Source organism: Lepidochelys kempii, chromosome 3 (assembly GCF_965140285.1).
Source record: "Lepidochelys kempii isolate rLepKem1 chromosome 3, rLepKem1.hap1, whole genome shotgun sequence".
NCBI classification, from domain to species: domain Eukaryota; kingdom Metazoa; phylum Chordata; order Testudines; family Cheloniidae; genus Lepidochelys; species Lepidochelys kempii.
The window spans coordinates 159786055-159812769 of NC_136382.1; the positions used below are offsets into that span (position 1 = coordinate 159786055).

At 43.7% G+C, this 26715-nt stretch overlaps 1 protein-coding gene across 1 annotated transcript in view; it reads right to left on the reverse strand.

Moving 5' to 3' along the window:
• Positions 1 to 26715, reverse strand: part of DNAH14 (dynein axonemal heavy chain 14) — a 454606-nt gene that overhangs the window by 208043 nt on the left and 219848 nt on the right. The window contains 4 exon segments of the mRNA XM_078851974.1: positions 1111 to 1363; positions 2287 to 2504; positions 12407 to 12482; positions 22390 to 22605. Of these exon segments, the coding sequence (XP_078708100.1) occupies positions 1111 to 1363; positions 2287 to 2504; positions 12407 to 12482; positions 22390 to 22605 (763 nt within the window).

Below are 26715 nucleotides of genomic sequence, written 5' to 3' on the forward strand. Positions count from 1 at the left end.
GACTTAGGAGGACAGACATCACTGAGGTGGTCTGTCCATGGAATAGAAGGGAGTTCCCATTGAGAATGGAATTGTGAATCTCGCCCATTCATGGTCTGAGGAAAAATGTCTCCTGAGACTGTCTGCTAGGGAGCTTTGCACATTTGATAGGCATACTGCTGAAACAGTTATATGATTTCAGATACACCAGTTCCACATGTTGACTGTCTCTATATGCAGAGGGAGGTATCTTGTTCTCCTGTTTGTTTACGTAGAGGACAGTCATTATGTTGCCAATATTATCTGGATATGTCAGGATTGGATGAATGGAAAGAAAGCATCGCAGGCCCAACAGACCTCTTTTTGTTCCAGCAGATTAATATGCATCCTGGACTCCTGAAGGTCCAGGCATCTTTCACAGTACAATTGCCCATATGAGCTCCCTAACTTAAAATGGAGTCATCTGTGAAGCCAGTCACCTTGCACGTAGCTGTGAGGAAAGGAATTCCCATCCAAACTTTCTCTGGTTTTATCCTTGAGTAAGAGAGGCCAGAACCTTGGTCAGAATTGCTACTTTGGCACCGATCTTGTCTTTTTTCTTGTAAGCAGATAGATTGAAGCCAGGTTTGTAGGCAATGGAGATGGAGCCTAGCAAATGGTGTAATATGGATGCATGAGGCCATGTGGCCAAACATGGAAAGGCAAGTCTTGACTGTAGTCCAAGGTCTGAGGATGACCTCTTTTATTAGATCACCCATGGCACAGAATGTCTTGGTGAGGAGATAGGCTCACTGTAGAGCCATCCATGTCAGAAGGCCAAAAAGCTTAAAAGCTAAGGGATTTTTCTGCATGACTCATTCTGGAGGCACAAGACTCAAGAGTGGTATAAATGGTATCTTTAGAGAAAAACTTATTTTCAAGCAGTTTAAGTGAGTAATGCAAACAGTGGAAAGTATTTTTTAAACTCAATACATATAAGTGGCTGAGTCATTTTAGTTTTGCCCGGTCTTGAGGAAACAAGTGTGTGAATACAAACTAATTAGATGGGTAATTATATGCTCACCATCAAAGAATCAAACTACTATGAAAGGAAAAAATATTTTAAATTAATTTTAAAATGTATTTACTCACTGTGAAAGAAGAGTCCATTTTTGCTCATTATATCAATAAAAGAATCAAGAATTCTGCAGAGATTCATTACAATTCCGATCTGCTGCACGGGAAATGGCTGCATTTTCTTGTGTTTTTCTAAAAAATGTAGTCCTTTTTTTATACTTTTTTCAAATAAACTTTCAAGACACTCCAAGCCACTTCGTGTAATTATTCTGGAAACTTTTAATAGCCATGTCTTTACACAAGGTTCCCATCCCAGATTAGTTGGGTCCTGTTAATTAAATCAAATTAGTTGTATAGTCTTTACAATAGATCTTGAGAAATGTGTTTGCGCTATAGACTATAAAGCTGGAGGCTTATTTTTGCACTGGCTTCAAAATGAGCAAGATGGGAGACACAAACAGTGAACCAGACCCCTAACTACTAATAATCACTGCATTCCCACTTACTCCCCCAACCACAGAGCAAATAGAAAGGACAGGTAACATGCAGAGACTTGGCTCCAACCACATTACTCACTGGCTACCGTAGCTAGACTGACACTGAGGGTGCAAACACGTGCTGCCCATACACAGCAGCAGCAGCAAAATTACTTCCTCACTACAGAGCAAAAAGGAAGCAGGGGAGGAATTTGTGATTCACAGCTGTATCCCTGAGTCATAGTGCCTCCTGGTGCTACTTCTGGGGTGGTGCAATTTATGCATTGCCCTTTACTCATGGCTGTGCCTAAAGTCACTATCTAGCTCTGTTTCAGAGTAGCTGCTGTGTTAGTCTGTATCTACAAAAAAAAAAAGGAGTACCTGTGGCACCTTAGAGACTAACACATTTATTTGAGCATGAGCTGTGAGTGCAAAATTTGTACTTAAAATTGTGACCACAAAAATTGAGGCTATTACTTAAAATAATACTCTACAAATATACAAAAAGAAAAGGAGTACTTGTGGCACCTTTCTTTTTGCGAATACAGACTAACACGGCTGTTACTCTGATACAAATATACAGCCTTTGGCACATGTGTATTGTTCCCTCTAAAATCACTGACAGGATAATACAAATCTGGTGGTTTAACAATGTACTAAACATTAATTTGCTCAGTTTGTTATGTTGGCATTTTTTGCAGATGAAGTCAAATAATTCAATAAGGCAAAAAAATTCTTATCAGAAAATAATCTGTAATTTTTCTTACAGACTTACCACAAAAACCATTGCACATCGACTGACAGTAGCAGGACTGGCCTGAGAGAGACTGTCCGTTTCAAATATCATTCTGATTCCTGATGGTAAGTAGATTCTTTCACTATTTGCAAGACACAGAGTTCTGGTATCATCTAGCACAGTATTTAAGTTTTCTATCCAAACTGTGTCTACTGGTCCATCCAAGATTATCCACTGCCAATCAGTAATAGTTTTACCTACAAAAAAGCATTCATTTTATAGTCTCATTGTTACACATATAAAAAGAAGCTCTTCTGTTGTATTTTCTACCTGACAAGAGTGTTCAGAGGTCATAAACGTTTGTCTTACTATATGTGGTTGAAATGCAATACAGTTAATAGAACGGAAGGTGTCACTCCAATAATTATCTGAGTGTGCCTGAGAAACGAACTCAGCTTTGCCTCATACCATCTCTGTCTGTCAGTAAAAGAAGATTACTGGATCCAAAACTTGCAAACATTTAACATGTTAAATTAATGATTGTTTCTTTCTAATATTAGTATTATTTTTGTTATAGAGTAAACAGTGCTGTATAATGGATTTAGCAGAGTCCTTGAGCCAAAGAGCTTGCAGTCTAAAATTGGAGCAGGTTCAATATAGTGTAAGACAAGACAGAACAAACACAGTATGCTAGACTGTGTCTGACCTTGTTTACATGAACAAAGCTGAGGAAGAAGGCACAAAGACCCTACTGCACCACTATGACATTCCCCAGGGTTCAATCTGGACTGATGGATAGCTGTGTCCCCTCAATTCTCCAAGCTGAGGTGCCTGCCCACAAACTGCCTCCAGCATGTAAATCACTCCCAGCTATATTAGTGCTATAGCCACCTACCCATGAATTACACTGCATGGCAACGCCAGCAAGATCCCAGTCCCATATTTCTCCCCCAGAAATGTGTGTCTTGTACTGGCCAGCACACTCCTGGACATTACAAGCTCATATAAAGTCCATCATTTAATTAATAGAAAATGATATGCACAAATCCTGTTATATCAAATGGAGTTCCCCAAACACTTCAATCCAAACACTCAGTGGTTTGGATAAAACAATAAAACAAGTTAAGTACAGAAAGATAGATTTTAAGTGATTACAAATAATGAGGCATAAAGTCAGAATCGGTTAAAGGTATAAACACAACTAACACCTAACTCAACAAGCTAAGTGAATTCAAAGCAAAAGTTTCTCTCACCATATGCTCTAGCAATCTTACTGGCTGGAGTCCTTTCAGCCAGGACCCCTCCCCCCAGTTCAATGTCCTTAAGGTATTGTTGATGGTGTGAGTAGAGATGAGGGGAGAGGTGATTTGAGGCCTCTTTTCCTCATTTTTATCCTTTTCCTCTTCTTTGAGAATCATCTCTGGCTGGAGATCAGGAGACAGAACGTCTCGAGAGGTGGGAACTGCCAGCTGTAAATTTCTCACTCAGACCCTTTTTTCTGCCAAAGAATTGCCACTTAACCAGGTGATAGTCCATTTGATTTTGTTGACACCTGGCTGAGGCGTCAGTTTGCTTTTTGTCTCTGAGGAACTGGTTTGTGCCCGCTTTTCTAAACTTGGAACATGTCCAAGTTCCAAGTTCCAACTTGGAACTCTTTACACATTATCATGCACATTGTGTAAAGAGTTGTCACTTTGGATGGGCTATCACCAGCAGGAGAGTGAATTTGTGTGTGGGGGGGTGGAGGGTGAGAAAACCTGGATTTGTGCTGGAAATGGCCCACCTGATGATCACTTTAGATAAGCTATTACCAGCAGGACAGTGGGGTGGGAGGAGGTATTTTTTCGTATTCTCTGTGTATAAATAAAGTCTGCTGCAGTTTCCACGGCATGCATCCGATGAAGTGAGCTGTAGCTCACGAAAGCTCATGCTCAAATAAATTGGTTAGTCTCTAAGGTGCCACAAGTACTCCTTTTCTTTTAGTTTCCATTTGTAATTTTGGAAGAAATGTCTGCTGAGGTAGTCTGCCATGCTGTTCTGAACACTGGGAGGTAAGAAGCTGAGATCACTGTGACTGGCTATGCACTAATTCAAGAGTTTTATCACTTTGGCACAGAGTGATATGGAACAGGCTCCTCCATGATGCATTATATAATAAATGCATGCCACACTGTCATTATTTGTATTGACTTGTATCTGATTAGAGGTAGAAAGTGTACATAAGCATTTCTGACCACTCTCCATTCCAGGAGATTGAAGTGGAGAAGCTGCTCTTTCAGTGACCATTTCCCATACACCTTGTGAGGTCCCAGATGTGCCCCCCAACCCAAAATGAAGTATTTCATGTTATCACTATGGGATAGGGGGGATTCTAAAAGAATGGAACACCTGTGCAGGTTTAGGTCAGCTCCTTCCATCAGCTGAGTGACTGCAGAACTCATCTGAGAACAGACATTAACCTGCCTACACTGTGCTTGTTTGGTTTGTAAACTGTTCAAAGCCACCCTGGAGATGTAATCTGGCATGTTCCACTACAAAGATGCAAGATAACATGTGACGCAGCAGTTGAAGGCAATCTATTACTGTTACTTAAGGACTGTCCTGAATCCTTGAGGTGACACTCGGTACAGAGAGATATCTTCTAGAAGGCAGGTACACTCTGCCTGTCATTGCATCCACAGACTCTCCTATGAAGTCTATACTATGTACTGGGGTCAAAACAGACTTCTCGAGGTTGAGTTGAAGGTCCAGGCTGTGGAAGAGAGAACACATTGCCTTTAAGCTACCAACACTTTCTGATAAGATGTACCCTAATCAACCAATTGTTCATGTACAGAAAAACGACTGTACCCAGATGACATTGGTGGGCAGCAACTGCCAACGGAATCTCTAAGAATATCCTTAGGATAGAAGATAGATTGAAAGCAAACATCCGGTATTGGTAGTGTTGCTTGTTGTATAGAAAACAAAGAAACACCTTGCATGAAAGGCAAATAGAGACATGAAAATATGTATCTTGTAGGTGGGGAGTCATGAACCAATCTAATGAGGGAATTATCGTTGCAAGGGTCAACATCCTGAATTTCTGCACATATTTGTTTAGAGATCTGTGGTTTAAAATTGTGCTCCACCCTTCATTCCTTTTGGGGATCAGGAAGTACTTTGAATAGAATCCTGTGATGCACAGGAACTGGTTTTATTGTCCCTAAACATAAAAGTTTGCTAAAGTCTGCCTTCTTGAAATCCACTGTCTTTATTTTGCTGTTCTCCCTCCTACCATTCCTTAGAATCATGAACTCTATAATTTCATGATCGCTTTCACCCAAGCTGCCTTACGCTTTCAAATTTTCAACCAGTTCTTCCCTGTTTGTCAAAATCAAATCTAGAACAGCCTCTCCCCTCATAGCTTTCTCCACCTTCTGAAATAAAAAATTGTCTCCAATATATTCCAAGAACTTGTTGGATAATCTGTGCCCTGCTGTGTTGTTTTCCTAACAGATATCTGAGTAGTTGAAGTCCATCACCACCAAGTCCTGTGCTTTGGATGATTTTGTTAGTTGTTTAAAAAAAGCCTCATTCACCTCTTCTTCCTGGCTTGTCTTAGGAAGCATGACAACTGTAGACAAGATGCTCTTCTCATGATCACTTCTCATGAGATAGATTATGCTGCAATATTTGCTGCATCCAAGGAGGCCTGGAGCAATGTCTTTTGCCAGGAGCTGACCCTCTTGTATAATGGCTTTAAATTGATCATGATGTTCCTTTAGCAGATTATCAGTAGAGGAATTAAATTTGTTGTAATTCAGATAGTCATATTTGGTCATGAGTGCCTGATGATTGGCTATTCTGAACTCAAGCGACTGAAGAGTAAGATTTGCCACCAAAAAGATCTAGCTTCTTGTGGTCCTTACTGTGTGGGCTGGACATTGATTTATATTAAGTTATGCGGTAGCTGGGTTTTGCCAGATAATTTTAATAGGTTACTTGAGAGCTTCGCTGACCAGAATGGCAATACTCATGGATGTTGAAATATATAAATTATCTTGGAGTTTATGGTAGGATTCCTGAAACTCCTCTAATGGAATCTGAAGCATGTCAGCAATTCTAGATCCTGGCCCTGCCTGAAGTCATCCACCATAGGAGGTGGTAGAGGCATTACATCTTCACTGGGTGATGATGAGGAAATATTAGAAAGAGATGTCATCTCCTTGTATGCCCCTGATTCTTGCTCTTCAAAGATCTCCTCCTCTGGCACAGGTGGTGGTAGAGATGGTTGAGGGGAATAGGCCCTTCTCTGCTTTCTCTGGTGATGCAAAGACTTTAATGCAAACTCTTGACAACAGAATGTCCATGGGTCCCCAAAAGGCCATTGAGGGGGCCCATATGGCATACGTGGAGGCATCGATCTGTGTTTTTGCCACAAGGGTGTTGTTTGAGGTCTACCTTCCTGCAATATGTCAGTGTAGGAAGGGGAGCAGTGTGTTCTAAAGTAAATAGGGGAATTCTGTTTCAGTATCTGAGAGTTGAGGAGTCCTCTTCAACATACTCCAAGGAGTAGGATAACTGTTCAGCTTGTAAAGCAGATGACGGTGAGTATGTTACACTAGATGATAGAGAGGTCAGTGATTGAATAAGTCTTTGCATGGATAAACCCTCAATACCCATTAATAGGGGAGACTACAGTGCCAAAGATACTATAAGGTCCTAAGAATATCTCAATCTTTGTGGTACAGATGGCATCAAAGACAGTTCTGAGCGAGAAGCTGTGGAGGATGGCTTTGGTTCCAATGTAGCTGGTACTGAGCACTTGGCATGAGAGAGTCTCAACTCTGATTCCATTGGTACCATAGGTAATCGACCAGTCTTCTGTGTTGCCGATACCAACAGCTGTTCAGGAATGAGTTTAGAATTCTTCTCAGAAGAGTGTCTGCAGCTCTGGGTACAGGTACTCCAGCTTGGTACCAATTCTGTCTTTGATGAATGACTCTTTGAAACTGTCTTCACTGCCGTTGCAGTACCAGAATCACTTGCAGCCTGCATGGAATTCTCCTTGGGACCTGCGGTCTCCATAGCCCTTTTATGCAGACTGAAACATCCTTGGAGATTTACTCATTACCTCTTTCTGCCTAGAGGCAGATATCAAAGCTGTCTTTTGAGGATTTCAGTCCCATAGACACAAACAGTACTGCTATGTCCTATGTCTCTAGGAACCTCCCGTGGCACAGATTTTGAGGTGTACAGGGCACTAGCTGTACTAGGATATCTATGTACAGTGGGGCCCTCCATCCCTGGACTCAAAGCCAGTGTTAAGGCTTGCTCCATTGGGATCTACTCATGAAGGAAGTGTAGATCTTGCACTTACTGGGAATGTACACATCTCCCAAACAGCAGAGACACTGAGAATGCCTGTCACTGCTCAGGACAGCCTTGCACCATGAGAGGCACCTTCTAAATCCCTGGGACCCTGGCATTCCCGAGCAAAATAACAAAAGCTGACCTTTCAGGGGGAAAAGATTTTAAAATCTATATATCTATATTTATCTAAAAATTGCTTTTTAGCTTTTTAAAGGAAAAAGGAAAAGAAAAAAGAGGAAACAACTTTTCCCACAACACTATGAAATAACTAACTGTATACTAACTAACTGCTAAATTGAATACTAACAAGAACATGCACACAGAATACCCCATCTTGGGCAAAAGGCAGCTGAGAGAACTATGGGCAGTTCACCCACGCATCCCCATATAGTCTCAATATAGGGTAGAAGGATGTGTGGTGTGTATGACTGAGGTGAACAGACACTGCTATCAAAAATCTCCAATCAAAGGTACAGGCGAACATGAAATGGAGCACCCACAGGGACACTACTTGAGAAAGAATCTTGTCTCCTTAGCTGAAGTGTGGGGCTTTGCCCTGGAACCTCCAGCAACAAAACTGGACTGCTTTTGAATTTTAGAGGTAGGAGCATTACCCCATTAGTGATGAATGAGGGCAGAAGCTGTGAAACAGAAAGAGATGCTTGGCACATTTTATTCATTGTACAGCACCATGCATATCTTCAGTGCTATCTGAATAAAGATGATAATAAAAAGAAACCTTAGTGAAGACTTCTATGAATTTCTCAGCAAACTTGACTTATATTCTATGTTAAAACCACCTGGTTATTTGGCACTCCAGTGCAGCAGAGTGGAAATTCTTCCACAGCTCCATTTGAATTGAAAAGGGAGGCTTTTATGGAATTAAATATGAAACAATCATAATCAGTACAGTAACTCATGTAATACTTATTTTGCCATTAAATTCCATCTATTTTACACTGTCCCCATACTTTCACTTTTTGATATGCCATGGATTTTTTTGCACTGATGATGCATAATTACATCATAAATTCTGTTTCTGCTCAAATGATTAGCTGTGAAATAATTAGTTTTGGACATTTACATTTAGCATCAATGGTGCATTGAAATGAATGCGGGCAATTCATACCTCTCAGGGTTGTTGTTTCTGGCTCTATACACACTCAAGACTTGTCTTCACTGTACTGTTAGCTCAAGGTATAACTCGAGTTTTACTCCTAACCTGCCTCTGGTCCACACACAAAAAAACCTCTAGCTTCAGCTAGGTGTCTCTTTTAGCTTGAACTAACTGGAACATCAGGGGGTATAGGCTGAAACTCAAGTGCTGCTGAAGCTCAATCTAGTAATGAAGTGGAGATGCAGCAACTTGAGTAACAAGAACTCATCAACTGTTCATCCAGTCACTCTGTACCACTAATCAAATCACTCTGTGTAACAGTTTTGTTGTTTCAAAATGTGGTCACTCTCACTTGATTAAGGCTCCAGTGGAGTAATCTGAGTGTACTAAGTCAAGCTAACAGTTACAGTGAAGACAAGCATTCAGGCAGACATCACTGTTTTAGTTTATAATTCAGCTCAAGATTTTATGGTAATCTACTCATCAATGATGGGTAGCAACTTTTGTGGCTGCAGATTACACGGAGCCTGGACTTTAGTTAACTAAGGATAAATTTTAAGACAATGTGTGAATTTGATACAAAAATATAGCACTGACAGATAAATGCCATGAGGCATAGTGAGAAAGTTTATGTTAAAAGCAATGACAAACCACTGACATGATACTGTAACTTTATTCACTGTGGATGAGTTTCTTCTATCCTTACTCATGCTGAATAGTACCGTTACCCCTTTTGAACCACGTGGTTAGCCAAAATTTGTTCTTGTGGGTTGTTTGCATTAGAGGAAGAAATTGGTGATGGAGTCAGGTATTTCTTTAATGGAATCCTGTTTTATTTACAAAGAACGTACACAAAGTCCTGTTTACTTGAACACTTTAGGTTTCAAACAGGAGACAGTTTCTATGCTCGCAGTTGCAAACCCCTTTCTAGCCAGTATGTATTGAGCCCAAAAGCTCACTCTCTCCACTTTTTCTCAGGATCACACTACCAGGGCTTCTCTGCTCCTTCTCTACTTATGTGGTGTTTCTGTTCCTTATCTCACACATACAGCACAAAACAGCAGTCAAACCAACCCCACCCTTGTGTTCAGGTTTAGGCCATCATGAAACCCCTCCACCTACAGTTCAGATTCCTGAGTGGCCTTACATGTGGTTTATCTGTATTTTAGGTGGTGGCTCCTATTATTTCAGCTCTCTCTAAACAAAGGGACATTTAATTGTTCCTTCATTTATCCTCAGTGGAAAATGGTTGTTATGCTCATCAGCTCCACTGAGGTTTTACCCAACCCCCAGAATAACAATACCTTAAAGAAGGAATAATCCTACTGAAGTCAATGAGGTCTATTTGTGGAGCAAGATACTACTCACTGTAAGTGTAACCCTTCTGCCCGTCAGAGTTGGCAGCAACAAGGGCCGGGTTCAATATCTAGGGGTTCCATTCCAATAACACAATGCAAACCGGCTCGAGCCCCCACCCAGTGACCTGGGACAAATATATACCACCCCCGCTGGGCGCCTCCAAGAGGCAATACTTCCCCTCTCGCAAGCACATAGTCTGAGTGTAGCAAAAGTCTTTTAATAACAGAGAGAAACAATGTGGCATTATGTTGGGGAAACACCACCAACCGGATTCATAACACAACCCATGAGCAAAAACAACCCCACCCCAGGCAAATTGGGGCATGCCCTTTTCCCTTTGGTTCTTGAGTCCAGCAACCCCAAAAGTCCAATGCCCCAAAAGTCTCTGTCCCTGGTCAGGGCAGCCCCAGAGTTCGAAAGTTTATCGGCGGAGCTTTACCTCCCAACCTGGGTGGAAATGGGACGGGGGTAAGAGGCACCTTACGTGATCTGAAGCTGACCGCCCCATAGCTCCATAGCGGCGCTCCGCTCCGCCAGCCGCCCCACAAAACTCCTTCGCGCAGCTGCGCTCCGCTCCGCCAGCCGCCCCACGAACTCCTTCGCGCAGCTGCGCTCCGCTCCGCCAGCCGCCCCACGAACTCCTTCGCGCAGCTGCGCTCCGCTCCGCCAGCCGCCCCACGAACTCCTTCGCGCAGCTGCGCTCCGCTCCGCCAGCCGCCCCACGAACTCCTTCGCGCAGCTGCGCTCCGCTCCGCCAGCCGCCCCACGAACTCCTTCGCGCAGCTGCGCTCCGCTCCGCCAGCCGCCCCACGAACTCCTTCGCGCAGCTGCGCTCCGCTCCGCCAGCCGCCCCACGAACTCCTTCGCTCAGCTGCGCTCCGCTCCGCCAGCCGCCCCACGAACTCCTTCGCTCAGCTGCGCTCCGCTCCGCCAGCCGCCCCACGAACTCCTTCGCTCAGCTGCGCTCCGCTCCGCCAGCCGCCCCACGAACTCCTTCGCTCAGCTGCGCTCCGCTCCGCCAGCCGCCCCACGAACTCCTTCGCTCAGCTGCGCTCCGCTCCGCCAGCCGCCCCACGAACTCCTTCGCTCAGCTGCGCTCCGCTCCGCCAGCCGCCCCACGAACTCCTTCGCTCAGCTGCGCTCCGCTCCGCCAGCCGCCCCACGAACTCCTTCGCTCAGCTGCGCTCCGCTCCGCCAGCCGCCCCACGAACTCCTTCGCTCAGCTGCGCTCCGCTCCGCCAGCCGCCCCACGAACTCCTTCGCTCAGCTGCGCTCCGCTCCGCCAGCCGCCCCACGAACTCCTTCGCTCAGCTGCGCTCCGCTCCGCCAGCCGCCCCACGAACTCCTTCGCTCAGCTCCACGGCCCACAAGCAGCTCCTGCCATCCACACACTGCTCCGTGTCGAACTGCTTCGCCAGCCGTCCCGCAAACTGCTCCACAATATATCTTCAGGCTCCCCCACTACTTAACACAACACTCAGTGATTTCAGCGCTTAGGTGAATTCAGCTTATAATAGGGGAGCCCCAGTGCTGGTGCACTGTCAGCCCAAAGTGAGCTCAGCAGCCTATAACTAGACTTCTAATGAAATCAAAATTAGCTCTGATATTCCACAGTGGAGAGAGGAGGAAGTGCAATCAGCATGTAAGGCCCTCACCAAGGGGCCCATGCCACCAAGTATTAATACTTGTCCCCAGCCTCTCTCCATTCACACAGTTTTGGAACCCATGACCCTTGCCTAGCGAGTGCTACTTAGATGATGGTGAATCCCTCCATCGTAACAAAAGGCCACGTACAGTTCCAAGCACAGTTCCCATAATCAGGGTAATAACAATTTATTCTTCCTGCCCCAATAACAGAGACACTGGGGATCCCACAGCAGCCAAAGTGACCATTTGGGCAGCTATGGTCTCATTCTAGGCGTGGTGGGTGTGCCTATGCAAATGAGATCGGCCCCTGAAGTTCTTTTCCACAACTTGCCACACCTCACCACCAGATGTCAGGGTGGAGCTCATCCTGACACTGCTTACATCAGGCTACCACAGTCTGGCTTCTAAGTAGTCCCAGTTGTTTAACTGGGGATATTTAAGAAAATTCTGCTTAAGTGAGTAAAAGTTGCATGTCTCTTTTTCCTTTCCTTGGTGAATTCTGAGGTAAAGACAAAATTTTTAATTGCAGAATTTATATTCTACTATAAGCTTAATTCTACTTCAATTATGAGGCCTTTAGCCTTTACGAGGCAGCAGAAAGAGCAATGGACTTCAGAGAAAGGAGTTTTCTTTGTTAAATGTTTGCCATTTGTTCCACGTTTATACAGTCATAGCACTTACTGTGAGAGTACGAAGATTCTGTTACTTCTTTGTTTTTTGCAGTCACAGCAGCATCAGTTAGATCCATTACGTTCAACTAAAACAAATGGCAATATTTACAGTGTAAGTTACTGGGTAATATAAAAGCTAGATTCTCTTGCCTACTGGTGAAGATTTGTCATGGACTTTTTAAAAATAAAAAAATCACAAGGCATTCACAATAAATTTAGTAAAAGTCATGGGATTGGGGAAAAATAGTGTATAAAGTCATGGTATGAAAATTCAATGGTACCTCTTTAAATATAATATACAGAAATCCCTCCTCTGCCTCCTGTATGCCCCACTGCAGTGGCACCAACCACCTGCAGCAGCACCCTCTGCCCCAGCACAGTAACACTAATCCAGGCTTGGTGAGGAGGAGAGGTTCCGGGAGGCTGCTGGAGAGTGAGTCTGCCCTGCCCTCCCGTCCTGTAGGGCTGCGCCAAGTTCCCCTCTTTGGGAGTCACAGCACTGCTCCAGTTTGGCCTAATCACCCTCCATAATCACGGAGAAAGGGCTGAGCCAAATTTTAGTGGGAGGTGCTGCGACCCCAGAGCCAGGCCCAGCTCTATGGGACAAAAGCTACCACTGCAGGATGAGCTCGCTCTCCAACCTCTGTTTCCCTCTCCAGGGCCTCCGCTCTGCACTGGCTGGCAACCCACCTAGAACCTTACCCCGCAAACCACTAGTGGGTCACAACCCACTATTTGGAAAACATTTCTTTATTAAAATCACAAAGAAAAGTCATGGACAAACAGAAAAATCATATATCCATGATGTTTTTACCACTGCGACAAACCTGCAACCTTACTCATACCAGTTATACAACTGAGGGATATTTAAAAGAAATACAAGTCTTTCCCTTCCATCCTATTATTAAGAAGCTTGTCTGACTGAATTATGGTGATTATCTGACTCAAATGTGTGTAAAATTCAGGATATCCAAACATTACTAACAAAACAAAGATGAAGGTCAAACATTCTGGATGTTTTGTTTTCTTTAAACAGTCACACAAATAATCACACAAGTCACTCCCTGCTTGATACTGCCTGTGAACTAGTAGGAGAGGTTACTCACCTTGTGCAGTAACTGGAGTTCTGTGAGATGTGTGTTGCTATGGGTGCTCCACTTCAGGTGTGCTTGCATCTGTGCACCTTTGATCAGAGATTTTTTTATAGCAATTCCCAATCAGCCCACGCTTGCACCCCACATATCCTTGTGCTCTGCACTGAAGCTATATTGGGCTGCATGGCCAAACAGTTCTCAGCTCCTTCTCCACCACAAAGACCCACTAGGGAGACTCCAAAGCAGAGAGGAAGGAGAGCGGGTAGTGGAGCACCCACAGGGACACACATCTCAAAGAAATCTAGTTATTGCTGGATTAAACTCTCCTTCTTCAAGCAGTGTTCTTGTGGGAGGTCCACTTCAAGTGACTCCTAAACAGTACCCCCTTTATGTAGGTGGAAGATTCAGAGCAGAGTCCAATACAGAAGAGAACTGCATTGCCTAGAGCATCTGCTTTTGCTGAAGGTAACAAAGGATAATTATTAGAAAAAGTATGAAAAGATGACGAAGTTGCCGCTCTACAGATGCCTGCAATTGGTACATCCTTAAGTAAGGCTATAGATATAGATAGTGCTCTTGTGGACCGTGTTATCACTCTCAAAGAGGGCTGAATGTGACTTCTGTCATAATCTTAATACAGCCAAAAATCCATTTGGATAACTGCTGTTTAAAAATGACTGAACCTTGTTTCTGTCCTCAATGGATACATGTAGTCCAGGAGATCTTCTAAATGGTTTGGTCCTATCTAGGTAGAAGGATAATGCTCTCCTGATACCTATGCAGGGGTAGTCAGAAGGTAGACCGCAGGCCAAATGCAGACCGCCAGATGCTTTTGAACAGACCCTGAAATCTTTTTCCTTACTTATTATCATTATTATTTTATTACTTTCTCTGGAGTCTGGATCATGATTATATCTTCACCAAGAAATTTGCACCTTGACAAAAAATAATTGACTACCCCGATCTGGTATGGAATATGGGTTCTTCAGTAGTCAAGTGAGGTTCTGGGGGGAAAAAAAACTGGCAGTTGAACAGTTTGATTAATATGAAATTCTAAGGACACCTTGGGTAAAAATCTTGGCTGTGCCCGTAGTGACACTTTCTCTTTGGTAAATACCATAAATGAAGGGTCTGCCATTAAGACCCCCAATCCTTCCCCCCCTTAGGGCAGAAGTGATTGCTACCATGAAGATTGTCTAAATTGATAAATCTAATAAAGAACACATTGCTAGTGGCTCAAAATGATGTTTCATAAGGCAATTAAGTAGTAGCTTCAAGTTCCAGCTTGGAGTAAGATCTCTGATTTGTGGGGAGATATTCAATCAACCTCTTAGGAATCTTGTTCAAGCTGGATAAACAAAGAATGAAAAAACCCCTACAGGTGTGTGAAAAGCTATTGCTGTTGCTTAAGGAACCCTAATGGAATTCATAGAAAGACCCAGTATTTTCAGTTCCAATAGGTAACCCAATACCCTGGGAAGAGGAGAGAGAGTTGGCGAAATCTGACGACCGTTACATCAAAGATAATATCCTTTCCATTTCTCAGGCTAAGCATTTATTGTTGATTCTTTTCTACTATTTAATAAAACATGTTGTACCTCTGATAAATGAGATATCTCTATTCCCGAGAACTAATTAATCATGTTTTGGAGCCTGAGAATCTGCAGGTTGGGGTGAAGTGTTCAACAATCATCCTGGGTCAGTACGTGAGAACTGATTGAAACCTCCATGAAGGGCAAGAGGCAAGTAGGATCAACTAGGGATACCAGACTTGTCTTGGCCACATTGGTCCAATCAATATAGACAGAATGTGGCTTGATCTTATTGATAACCTTTAACAGTAATGATGTTGGTGTATAAGCATAAAGTCGTCCTTTAGTCCATGAGATGAGGAACATGACTCCTATGAATTGGGGATTGAGCCCCCCTCTGGAGCAATACTTGATCCATTTTGTGTTGGCTACCGCAGCAAACAGATCAACCTCCAGGAACCCTCAGGCTTAAGAATATCTTGCAGAGGACACTGGAGTTCAGTTCCCATTTGTAATTTAGAAAGAAATGTATGCTGAGGTCATCTGCCATGAATAGTCTGAATAGTGTGAAGGTAAAAATCTGAGATGACTATTTGGTTGGCTATGCACCAATTTCTGAGTTTTATCGCTTCAGCACAGAGAGATGGGGAATGTGCACCTCCCTGACATTTTATATAATACAGCCACATTATCTGTCATTATCTTTAATGACTTTGACTTGAACAGAGACAGAAAAGCATAGCCATGCATTTTTGACAGCTCTCAATTGCAGAAGATTGATGTGGAGAAGCTGCATTTTCCCTGTACCTTGTGATGTCCCAGATGTACCCTCCCAACCCAAAAGTGAAGTATCTGATGTTATCACCATGGTAGGGGGAATCTGCAAGAACACAACATCTGCACAGGTTTTGGTTGGGTCCTTTCACCAGTTGAGTGATTATAGTACCCATTGGGGAACAGCCAGTAACTTGCCTAGACTGTGTTTGCTTGGCTTGTAAACAGTTTGAAGCCACCTCTGCACACCTCAGAGATGTAATGTGGCATGCTGCCCTACACAGATGCAAGATGATGTGTCCCAGCAGTTGAAGACAATCTCTTATTGTTACTTGAGGACTGCTCTTTGACACAAGTCTTTGATACGAGATTCACTAGTATGAAAAATCTGCTGGACAGTAGGTAAGCTCTGTCTGTCACTGCATCAAGGGAAGTGCCTATGAAATCCTGATGCTGGAGTGAAGTACAAACAGACTTTTTAATGTTCATTTGAAGGCCTAGACTGTGAAACAGGGAACATGTGATCTTTAATTCCTGATAGAATCTGCCAACCAATCATCTATGTATGGAAAACAATTATACCCAGACAACACGAGTGAGCGGCAACTATTGACAGAATCTTTGAAAATATTGACTCTGAAGATAGGCCGAAAGGGAGCACCCTGTATTGGTAGTGTTCCTTGTTTACTAGGAAACGAAAAAACCTCTTTTGTGAAGTAAAATCGTGACATGAAAATATGTCTGGTTTGCGACTCCTGAACTACAAATCTCCTATTTCTAATGAAGGAATTATTGCTGGAAGAGTCACTATTCTGATTTTTTTGTTGCTTTACATATTTCTTTAGAGACCTGAGGTCTAAAATTGGCCTCCATGCTCCATTCTTTTGGGGATCAGGAAATACTTTGAATAGAATCTCCTTCCCACAAGAACTGGTTCTATTGCTCCTAAACTTAGGAGAAAGGTCATCTCTTGCTCTAGCAATTGATGGTGAGGGATCCCTGAAAAGGGAAGGGGAGGGGAGAAAAGTAGTAGGGATAGATTTGAAATGGATAGTGTAACCAGAAATTATGGCTTCCAAAACCCAGATGCCTCATGTTATATGCTGTCAGGACTCACAGCCTGCAACAGAGGTAGTCTACAGGCAGTGTCATCAGTGCAACTGGCCTGAAGCAGGCTGCCTGATTAGCCATGCAACCTGACTGGCTGCAGAGGCCAGCAGTCTGGCTCTTAAGCTAGCAGCAGCTCACTGGCTTCTCAATGCACACTATGCTTGCTCTTGCGTTACTCTGTTCCTGCTTTGCCCCCTGCCTTGAACCCCACCTTGTCTGATACCTTGCTTGCTCCAGTTCCTGACCTCTGTTTATGACTCTTGACTCTGGCTCCTGACTACGGACTCTGGCTCAACCCTTGGCTTTGGTATCCAGTTCCTGCCTTCCGGTTTGACCCTTGGCTTTGCTTCCCAATGACTGATTATGGCTCTGACCCCAGGCACTAGGCTTGCTGCCACTGGCCAGATCACCCTCATCTCAGTCAGCTAACATATGCTTCCATGCATCCTGAAAAAGGGAAAGGAGGCATCCAAAAGGAGAGAGGAGGGTAAGACCTTGTCAGCTGGATGGTTGAGACTCTTGATCAAGCCATCAAAACTGTCACTTGGAGGAGAATATGTAGCTAAAGGTGGTTTCTTTTTTGGTCTCTTGGCCGGGGGTTCAGAGGGTCTACGATATGTTGAATACGGAGCTGGACATGCTCATTGCATCATCTGAGAACTACTAAATCTCCTTTTTATTTACAGGAATGTAAATCCCTAGGGATTGCAGCATGACTCTTGAGTCTTTTAAGTGTGGAGAGCATGGGCAAAAAGAGAAGAACAACCCCCGCCATCTCTGCTGATCCACCATGTAGGTCGGGGAACAACCCAGAGACCTCCCCTCTGGTGGAATCCACAGTCCAGGTCAACTCCTCCTGTGTCTGATTAGGAGTTGGGAGGTCTGGGGGGGAACGCGGGCCCGCCCTCTACTCCGGGTTTCAGCCCAGGGCCCTGTGGATTGCAGCTGTCTAGAGTGCCTCCTGTAATAACTGCGTGACAGCTACAACTCCCTGGGCTACTTCCCCATAGCCTCCTCCCAACACCTTTATCCTCACCACAAGACCTTCCTCTTGGTGTCTGATAATGCTTGTACTCCTCAGTCCTCCAGCAGCACATCTTCTCACTCCCAGCTCCTTACGTGCCTCTCCCTAACTGAAGTGAGGTCCTTTTTAAACCTAGGTGCCCTGATTAGCCAGCCTGTCCTAATTGATTCTAGCAGCTTCTTCTTAATTGGCTCTAGGTGTCCTAATTAGCCAGCCTGCCTTAACTGGTTCCAGCAAGTTCCTCCTTGTTCTGGAACTGCCTCTGTTACCATACCCAGGGAACAGGGATCTACTTGATCTGGGTCTAATATATCTGCCTCCTATCACTCTTCTGTAACCATCTGGCCTGACCCTGTCACACTAGGCAAAAAGCTCCAGCAAACAATCCCTCGAGGGGGAGGCACAAAGGAGAAGGGGCTTAACCCCTGGTTATTAATTGCACTTGTTCATTAACAATACACATTGCTGTTTTGCAAAGCTGATGCTTCCTTTTGCCTTTCGGGACTGTGGTCTCTCACTCCCAGCTCCTTACATGCCCCCCTACTAACTGATGGGAGGTCCTTTTTAAATCAGGTGTGCTAATTAGCCTGCCTGCCACAATTGATTCTAGAAAGTTCTTAATTGACTCCAGGTGTCTTGATTAGCTTACCTGTCTTAATTGGTTCTAGCACCTTCCTGATTGCTCTAGGGCAGTCCCTGCTCTGGTCACTCAGGGAACAGAAAACTATTCATCCAGTGGATAGTATATTTGTCTTCTACCAGACTCCTGTACCCCACTGGTCTGGGTCTGTCACAACAGCTTTGAAACTTTACTATGCAGAAGAAAAATGTTGCTTTCCCTTTTTTTTTTATAAAGTAGTTTACATTTAACACAGTACTGTACTGTATTTTTGTGTCTCTCTGCTGCTGCCTAATTGTGTACTTTCAGTTCCAAATGAGGTATGTGGTTAACTGATTAGTTTATAATTCTGAGGTTCCACAGTATGACCAAAAAGACTGAGCCTCTTGTGGTCCTTCCTGAGTGGGGTGGACTTTGAATTATATTGTCTGCCTCCACTATCACCACAGAAGATTAGCTTGATAGGAGCTTAAGGTTCCAGAGATACCTGAAAGTTAAGACAACATAAGCATGCTAGCCACTGATTTTCATCAGGGAAATAGCATGTGAAGTGGAAGGAGTACAGAGAAAATAGAAATTCCAATTCCATACCTGGAACGTAATATGTTTTATTTGCCCTCTTGCAGGTAGGCACTATGGCAGCAGTGGTTTGCCAAACTGTCTTACCAGACTCCATAAGAGCTTCAGTGACTGAAATAGGATTCTTCATAGATGCTGAAGTGCGTAAAATATCTAGGAGTTTATGATGGGACTCTTGAATCTCCTCCAATGGAATCTGTAGTGTCAGCAATCTGCTCCATCAGTTTGTGAAACTGCCTTAAGTCATCCACCACAGAAGGTAGTGGAGGCATGAGAGCTACATAAGGAGATGAGGAAATATTATCCTTATTAGTCCTGATCTCTTCCTCTAGCATAGGCGGTGGTAAAGAGGATTGAGGAGAATGGGCTCTTCTCTGCTCCCTCTGGAGTTGCAAGGACCTTGATATACACTTTTGGTGGTAGAATTCCCACAGGTGCCAGCAAGGCCCAAATGTCATAGGTGGAAGCAGCTATCTGTGTACCTGCCATGTGGGTGGCACTTGAGGTCTATCCTCCTTTAATATATCAGTATAGGAGGTACGGCGATGTGACCTAGAATCAGTAGGAGAAATTTGCACCAAAATTTGAGAGTCTGATGAGTCTTTTTCTACATATTCTAAATGGGGAGACAGCTGTTTGGCTTCCAGAGTAGATAAGGGCCAGTGTGATACTCTGGGTGACAGAGAGAGCAGTGAGTGGGAGAGTCTTGTCATTGACAAACCTTCACTTGTTAAGAGAGGAGACTCTGGCTCAGAAGATATTTTCAGATCTATAGGGTACCATAACTCTTGCAGTTCTGATGGTATCAAAGATTGAGTCGAGTGGGAACCTGTGGGACAGTTTTGGTACTGATGCAGCTGGTACCAAGTGCTTGGAATGGGATGCCCTCAGTACTGTAGGTAGGTGAGCAGTCTTTGGTACTGTTGATTTTCTTGTTATAGGTACCGAGTGTTGTTCAGGGATAGGCCTGTTTTTTTCAACCCTGTCTCTGTTGCTCTAGGTACAGGTATCCAAACCCATTACCAAGTCTATCTTAGATGTCTGACTACTCTTTGCCTTTGCAGTACCAGTCTCACTTGGAGCAGGCACTGAACTCCCCTTGGGACCTGAGATCTCTGTAGCCTTCTCGTAAGATGGTGACCAGATTTTTATTGAGATTTATTCCTTACCTACTTCTGCTTAGAGACAGATGTAGATGAGGACTTCAGTACTGTAAATGTACTTGGTGCTGCGGTACCGCCTATCTCTCCACTGGTCTCCAGTGACTGAGATGTTGATGTGGACAGAGCACTAGTTGTATTGGGAAGTCTATGTATAGGAAGGTCCTCTGCTTCTGGATCCAAAGCTGGATGTAAAGATTGCTCCATCTCTAGTAGTTTAAACTTAATTTATCTTTTTGGGGGGGAGGAGGGGGAACACCTAGCCTTGAAGGAAGTGCTGATTCTGTCTTGGGCCAAAGGCAGTTGAGAAAGAACTGAGGGTGGTTTACCTCATATAACTTCAGTGTAGAGCATGAGGTTGTGTGGGCACAAACGTGTGCAGAATGGGCACTGCTACCAAAAATCTCTGATCAAAGGCTAAGGGCACAAGTGCACCCACTGAAGTGGAGCACCCAGAGGGACACTACTTGAAGAACCGTGGGATCTGTTGGAGGTGGGAAGATTAAAGCAAAATAAACAAATAAATAAATACTCTTTGGGCTAGATTCCAGGCGTGCTGTTATTCAGCCACTCAAACCTACCACTTACTTCACCTTCAGACCAGGAGGAATTGGCCTTATGCAGTTACTTGTGATAGGAGATAAAATATACTTCTACCATGTATAAATTTATATACAAATATATAATAGCACTCTGCTCAGGAAAGTAACATACACAAATCCGAGAGTCCAGATATTCCCTTAGATTTGTGACTCTTGTGCCAACTGAGATAACTTGTTATATGTGTGGCAGCTGGAGATCCTGCAAACTAGAGTCATATGCAGTTGAAGGACTAGTGGCTTCAATCTCAACAGTGATGAAGCAGTAGTCTATTTCAAATTTTAACTTTGGAGTGAGGTGGGGAGCTTTTCAATTTCTACCTTTAGATTTACTAATTTACATTTATTGTGTTTGGTTTTCAAAAATATTTACCAAATGCAAGAAATGACAACTGCCAAAAAATGTTAACTGTAAGCAAGCCCACTATGCATATGTTTAGCTCCATATCAAGGGTTACTGCCTCGTGCAAAACACAGCACATGCAGAAAACATGCACATCACATATGACCAGATATATTAATGCATTTCTGACTTCTCCATTGTATTTGCTGCTTGAGCTCAGGACTTGCTACCCTTCAGAGGAACTTCTCTGAACACAGCAATAAGCCACAAAGTATTTTACCTGTAGGATTGGGTCATAAGTATATTTGACAGGATCTTCAACCCCACCCCGTCCTCTCTACACAAGGTAAATGGACCAAAGAAGATTAAAGGGGCTTAAAAAGTCCCCATTCAGTCTGTGAGAAGATTCCTTTAGTACAAGAATTAAGGAACAAAGCTGTAAGGTTTCCTTCGAAAACCCCCCTCAACAAGCTTTGGTGTAGGAGCATGTCAGGGGCAGGGCCACAGCACAGAGTACTACCAAGATTCTGGCCAGTGCAATAGCCCATAGGAAAGCCCCAGAAGGTTGCCATAATTTAGGCAGGCCCCCGGGGCTGCCTAAATTATGCCAATGGCCACTCCAACAGAGGGGCACAGGACCACCAGAGCACAAAGCCACCTTAGCTCCACTCCCCCTGGGTTGAGAGTTCTGCAGCACAAATTTCATTCATTAAATATAATTAAACACAGCAGCTTGAAGATTTAAAAGCAGAGCTACTTTTGGAACCAGCAACATTTGCATCTAAAACAGGGTCATTGATTTTTTTTTTTTTTGAGGCTTCCAAATTTGTGGGACAGTCCCAAATTTTATGTGTGATTAGGATCTGCAGCTCTCTGATGGCCAAATCTTGATCCCATTATAGTCAAGGCAAAGCTTTTACTGATTTAAGTCCGAATAAAATTTGGCCAAAAGAGCATCAATTGACATTTTGCTAGCTATCCTCCTTGATGGGAAAGAAGAGGATTATTGCACTAAAAGGAGAAGTTTTGGGGGAAGAGAGCCCAAATAATAGCTTGCCAGCCTCTCAAAACCCTACAGCTGGCCCACTTTAGAAGTCAACATTAGGTCATGCAAGACTAACATATTCCTTATAATCATTAAAATAACAACTGAACTCACAGTGTAAGCGTCCTGGATTCTTGTAGCTGCATCAGTGTTTGACTCCTTTTTTTGAGATTTTTTTGTTGAATATTTTGCAAATGTTCGAACTGCTGATGCCAATAATCCATCAGACCACTCCATAGTGTTAGGATCAGTCTGTCCATACAGCTCACCAACACTGACACACTTTGGGTTTATAACAAAAGTATCCACTTTTCCTTTCTTTGGTGCATTCTGAGGTAAAGACTTTTTTTTAATTGCAGAATTTGTATTCTACTATTAGCTTAATTCTACTTCAATTATAAGGCCTTTAACCTTAATGACTAACAGATTGCAACACCATTTATACACCACAAAGGGTCAAATCTAACAATTCTTAGTGAAGCCCTGATTCAGCAAGGTACTTATGCATGTGTATAACTTTAAGCACCTGAGCAGTCCCACTGATTTAAATGGACTAACTCAAACATGCACATAAAAAGCTTGTTGCATTTCACCCTGAGTTCTTACTCAGGGCTTGTCTATACTTGAAATGCTACAGCAGCACAGCTGCACAACTGCAGCTGCACCATTGCAGTGCTTCAGTGTAGATATTCCCTACAGCAATGATAGGGGTTCTCCTGTCGGTGTAGGTAATCCACCCTCCTGAGAAGCAGTAGCTAGGTCAAAAAAATAATTCTTGACCTAGCGCTGTTTACACTGTGGGTTAGGTTGGCTTAACTACATTGCTCAGCAATGTGGAATTTCTTTTTTACATCTCTAAGCGATGTAGCTGGGTTGACCTAACTTTTCAGTGGAGACCAGGCCTCAGTCAAATCTTCCATTAGCTTCATAAGGGGATTCAGGGTCCTCGGCAACAAGGTCTGAAATGCACCACAAGTGTGTTTAATTTACATTCAAACAGCATAAAGAAGCTTTATTGAGTTTCTAAACACAGTAAGTCTGATATTAGAAAAGCCACATTATCTGAGTTTTTCTATTGAAGATTAATTTAGGATTAATTTAATTTTGATATGGTGGAAATGTGAGCATAAAATATTCTAACCTTCATTATAGTAGAGCTTCAAAATAACACAACACTGGACAACAAAGTATGACATTTATTTTCACACTCAGTATGTTGATTAGAATTTATATTTGTTTTCTTATTCAAAAGTAGAGCTAGGTAGTGCAATGGGTTAATGAACTAGCCATAGACTCTAGAGGCCTGGTTTCATAACTTGTTACATGTAATAAGTGAAAAATAAATATGTGGTCTATACCTAGTTCCTACTTGACATTTGCCTTTGCAAAACCAACACACAATTCTAGTAGTCTAGGACTGAAACAGCTAGACCTGTTGCAGACTTAAAGTATGTGGGAAAGCTTGCACAACCACTGCTGATACATTAGCCTGTCAGGTCTGTGAGAACCAAACATCCATAGAAATTTTAAAAAGAAAAAAATTGTTCTTTAATGGAAGAATATAAAGAAAAGCCTTGCTTACTCACCTTTCATAACTGTTGTTCTTTGAGATGTTTTGGTGGGATAACTCACATGCCTGGAATGCTGTGATGGATGGATATAAACAGGAAGGACAGGCGGGGCAGAAAAGGTGGGGGAATTGCATTCTTTGTAAGAGAGCAGTATGACTGCTCAGAGCTCCAGTATGAAACTGCAGAAAAACCTGAGAGTCTCTGGATTCAGTTTAGAAGTGTGAGCAACAAGTGTGATGTTGTGGTGGGAGTCTACTATGGACCGCCAGACCAGCGGGATGAGGTGGACGAGGCTTTCTTCAGGCAACTAACAGAAGTTACTAGATCACAGGCCCTGGTTCTCATGGGGGACTTCAATCACCCCAATATCTGCTGGGAGGGCAATACAGCAGTGCACAGACAACCCAGGAAGTTTTTGGAAAGTGTAGGGGACAATTTCCTGGTGCAAGTGCTGGAGGAACCAACTAGGGGCAGAGCTCTTCTTGACCTGCTGCTCACAAAACAGGAAGAATTAGTAGGGGAAGTAAAAGTGGATGGGAACCTGGGAGGCAGTGACCATGAGCTAGTCGAGTTCAGGATCCTGACACAAAGAAGAAAGGAGAGCAGCAGAATATGGATCCTGGACTTCAGAAAAGCAGACTTTGACTCCCTCAGGGAACTGATGGGCAAGATCCCCTGGGAGAACAACATGAGGGGGAAAGGAGTCCAGGAGAGCTGGCTGTATTTTAAAGAATCCTTACTGAGGTTGCAGGAACAAACCATCCCGATGTGTAGAAAGAATAGTAAATATGGCAGGCGACCAGCTTGGCTTAACAGTGAAATCCTTGCTGATCATAAACACAAAAAAAGAAGCTTCCACAAGAAGTGGAAGTTTGGACAAATGACCAGGAAGCAGTATAAAAATATTGCTCAGGCATGCAGGAGTGAAATCAGGAAGGCCAAATCACACTTGGAGTTGCAGCTAGCAAGGGATGTTAAGAGTAACAAGAAGGGTTTCTACAGGTATGTTAGCAACAAGAAGGTGGTCAAGGAAAGTATGGGCCCCTTACTGAATGGGGGAAGCAACCTAGTGACAGAGGATGTGGAAAAAGCTAATGTACTCAATGCTTTTTTTGCCTCCATCTTCATGAACAAGGTCAGCTCCCAGACTACTGCACTGGGCAGCACAGTACGGGGAGGAGGTGATCAGCCCTCTGTGGAGAAAGAAGTGGTTCAGGACTATTTAGAAAATCTGGATGAGCACAAGTCCGTGGGGCTGGACACACTGCATCCGAGGGTGCTAAAGAGTTGGCGGATATGATTGCAGAGCCATTGGCCATTATATTTGAAAACTCATGGTGATCGGGGGAGGTTCTGGATGACTGGAAAAAGGCTAATATAGTGCCCATCTTTAAAAAAGGGAAGGAGGATGATCTGGGGAACTACAGGCCAATCAGCCTCACCTCAGTCCCTGGAAAAATCGTGGAGCAGGTCCTCAAGGAATCGATTTTGAAGCACTTAGAGGAGAGGAAAGTGGTCAGGAACAGTCAGCATGGATTAACCAAGGGCAAGTCATGCCTGACTAACCTAATTGCCTTCTATGATGAGATAACTGGCTCTGTGGATGAGGGGAAAGCAGTGGACATGTTATTACTGGACTTTAGCAAAGCTTTTAGCATGGTCTTCCACAGTATTCTTGCCAGCAAGTTAAAGTAGTATGGGCTGGATGAATGGACTATAAGGTGGATAGAAAGCTGGCTTGATCATCAGGCTCAACGGGTAGTGATCAATGGCTCATGTCTAGTTGGAAACTGGTATTAAGCGGCGTACCCCAGGATCAGTCCTGGGGCTGGTTTTGTTCAATATCTCCATTAATGATCTGAAGGATGGCGTGGATTGCACTCTCAGCAAGTTTGCAGATGACACTAAACTGGGAGGAGTGGTAGATACGCTGGAGGATAGAGATAGGATACAGAGGGACCTAGACACATTAGAGGATTGGGCCAAAAGAAATCTGATGAGGTTCAACAAGGACAAGTGCAGAGTCCTGCACTTAGGATGGAAGAATCCCATGCATTGCTACAGACTAGGGAGCAAGTGGCTAGGCAGCAGTTCTGCAGAAAAGAATGTAGGGGTTACAGTGGACAGAAGCTGGATATGAATCAACAGTGTGCCCTTGTTGCCAAGAAGGCTTACGGCATTTTGGGCTGTATAAGTAGGAGCATTGCCATCAGATTGAGGGACATGATCATTCCCCTCTGTTAGGCATAGGTGAGGACTCATCTGGAGTACTGTATCCAGTTTTGGGCCCCACACTACAAGAAGGATGTGGAAAAATTGGAAAGAGTCCAGCGGAGGGCAACAAAAATGATTAGGGGGCTGGAGCACATGATTTATGAGGAGAGGCTAAGGGAACTGGGATTATTTAGTCTGCAGAAGAGAAGGATGAGGGGAGGATTTGATAGCTGCTTTCAACTACCTGAAAGGGGGTTCCAAAGAGGATGGATCTAGACTGTTCTCACTGGTACAAGATGACAGAAAAAGGACTAATGGTCTCAAGTTGCAGTGGGGGAGGTTTAGGTTGGATATTAGGAAAAACTTTCACTAGGAGGGTGGTGAAGCACTGGAATGCATTACCTAGGGAGGTGGTGGAATCTCCTTCCTTAGAGGTTTTTAAGGTCAGGCTTGACAAAGCCCTGGCTGGGATGATTTAGCTGGGGATTGGTTGCTTTGAGCAGGGGGTTGGACTAGATGACCTCCTGAGGTCCCTTCCAACCCTGATATTCTATGTGTTGCTCATGTCCATTCCATTGTAGGTGTATGTGTTCACCACATCCACCAGTGCTGGAAGTTTTCCCCTCAGTGGCATCCATAGGGGACTGGCTCTGGT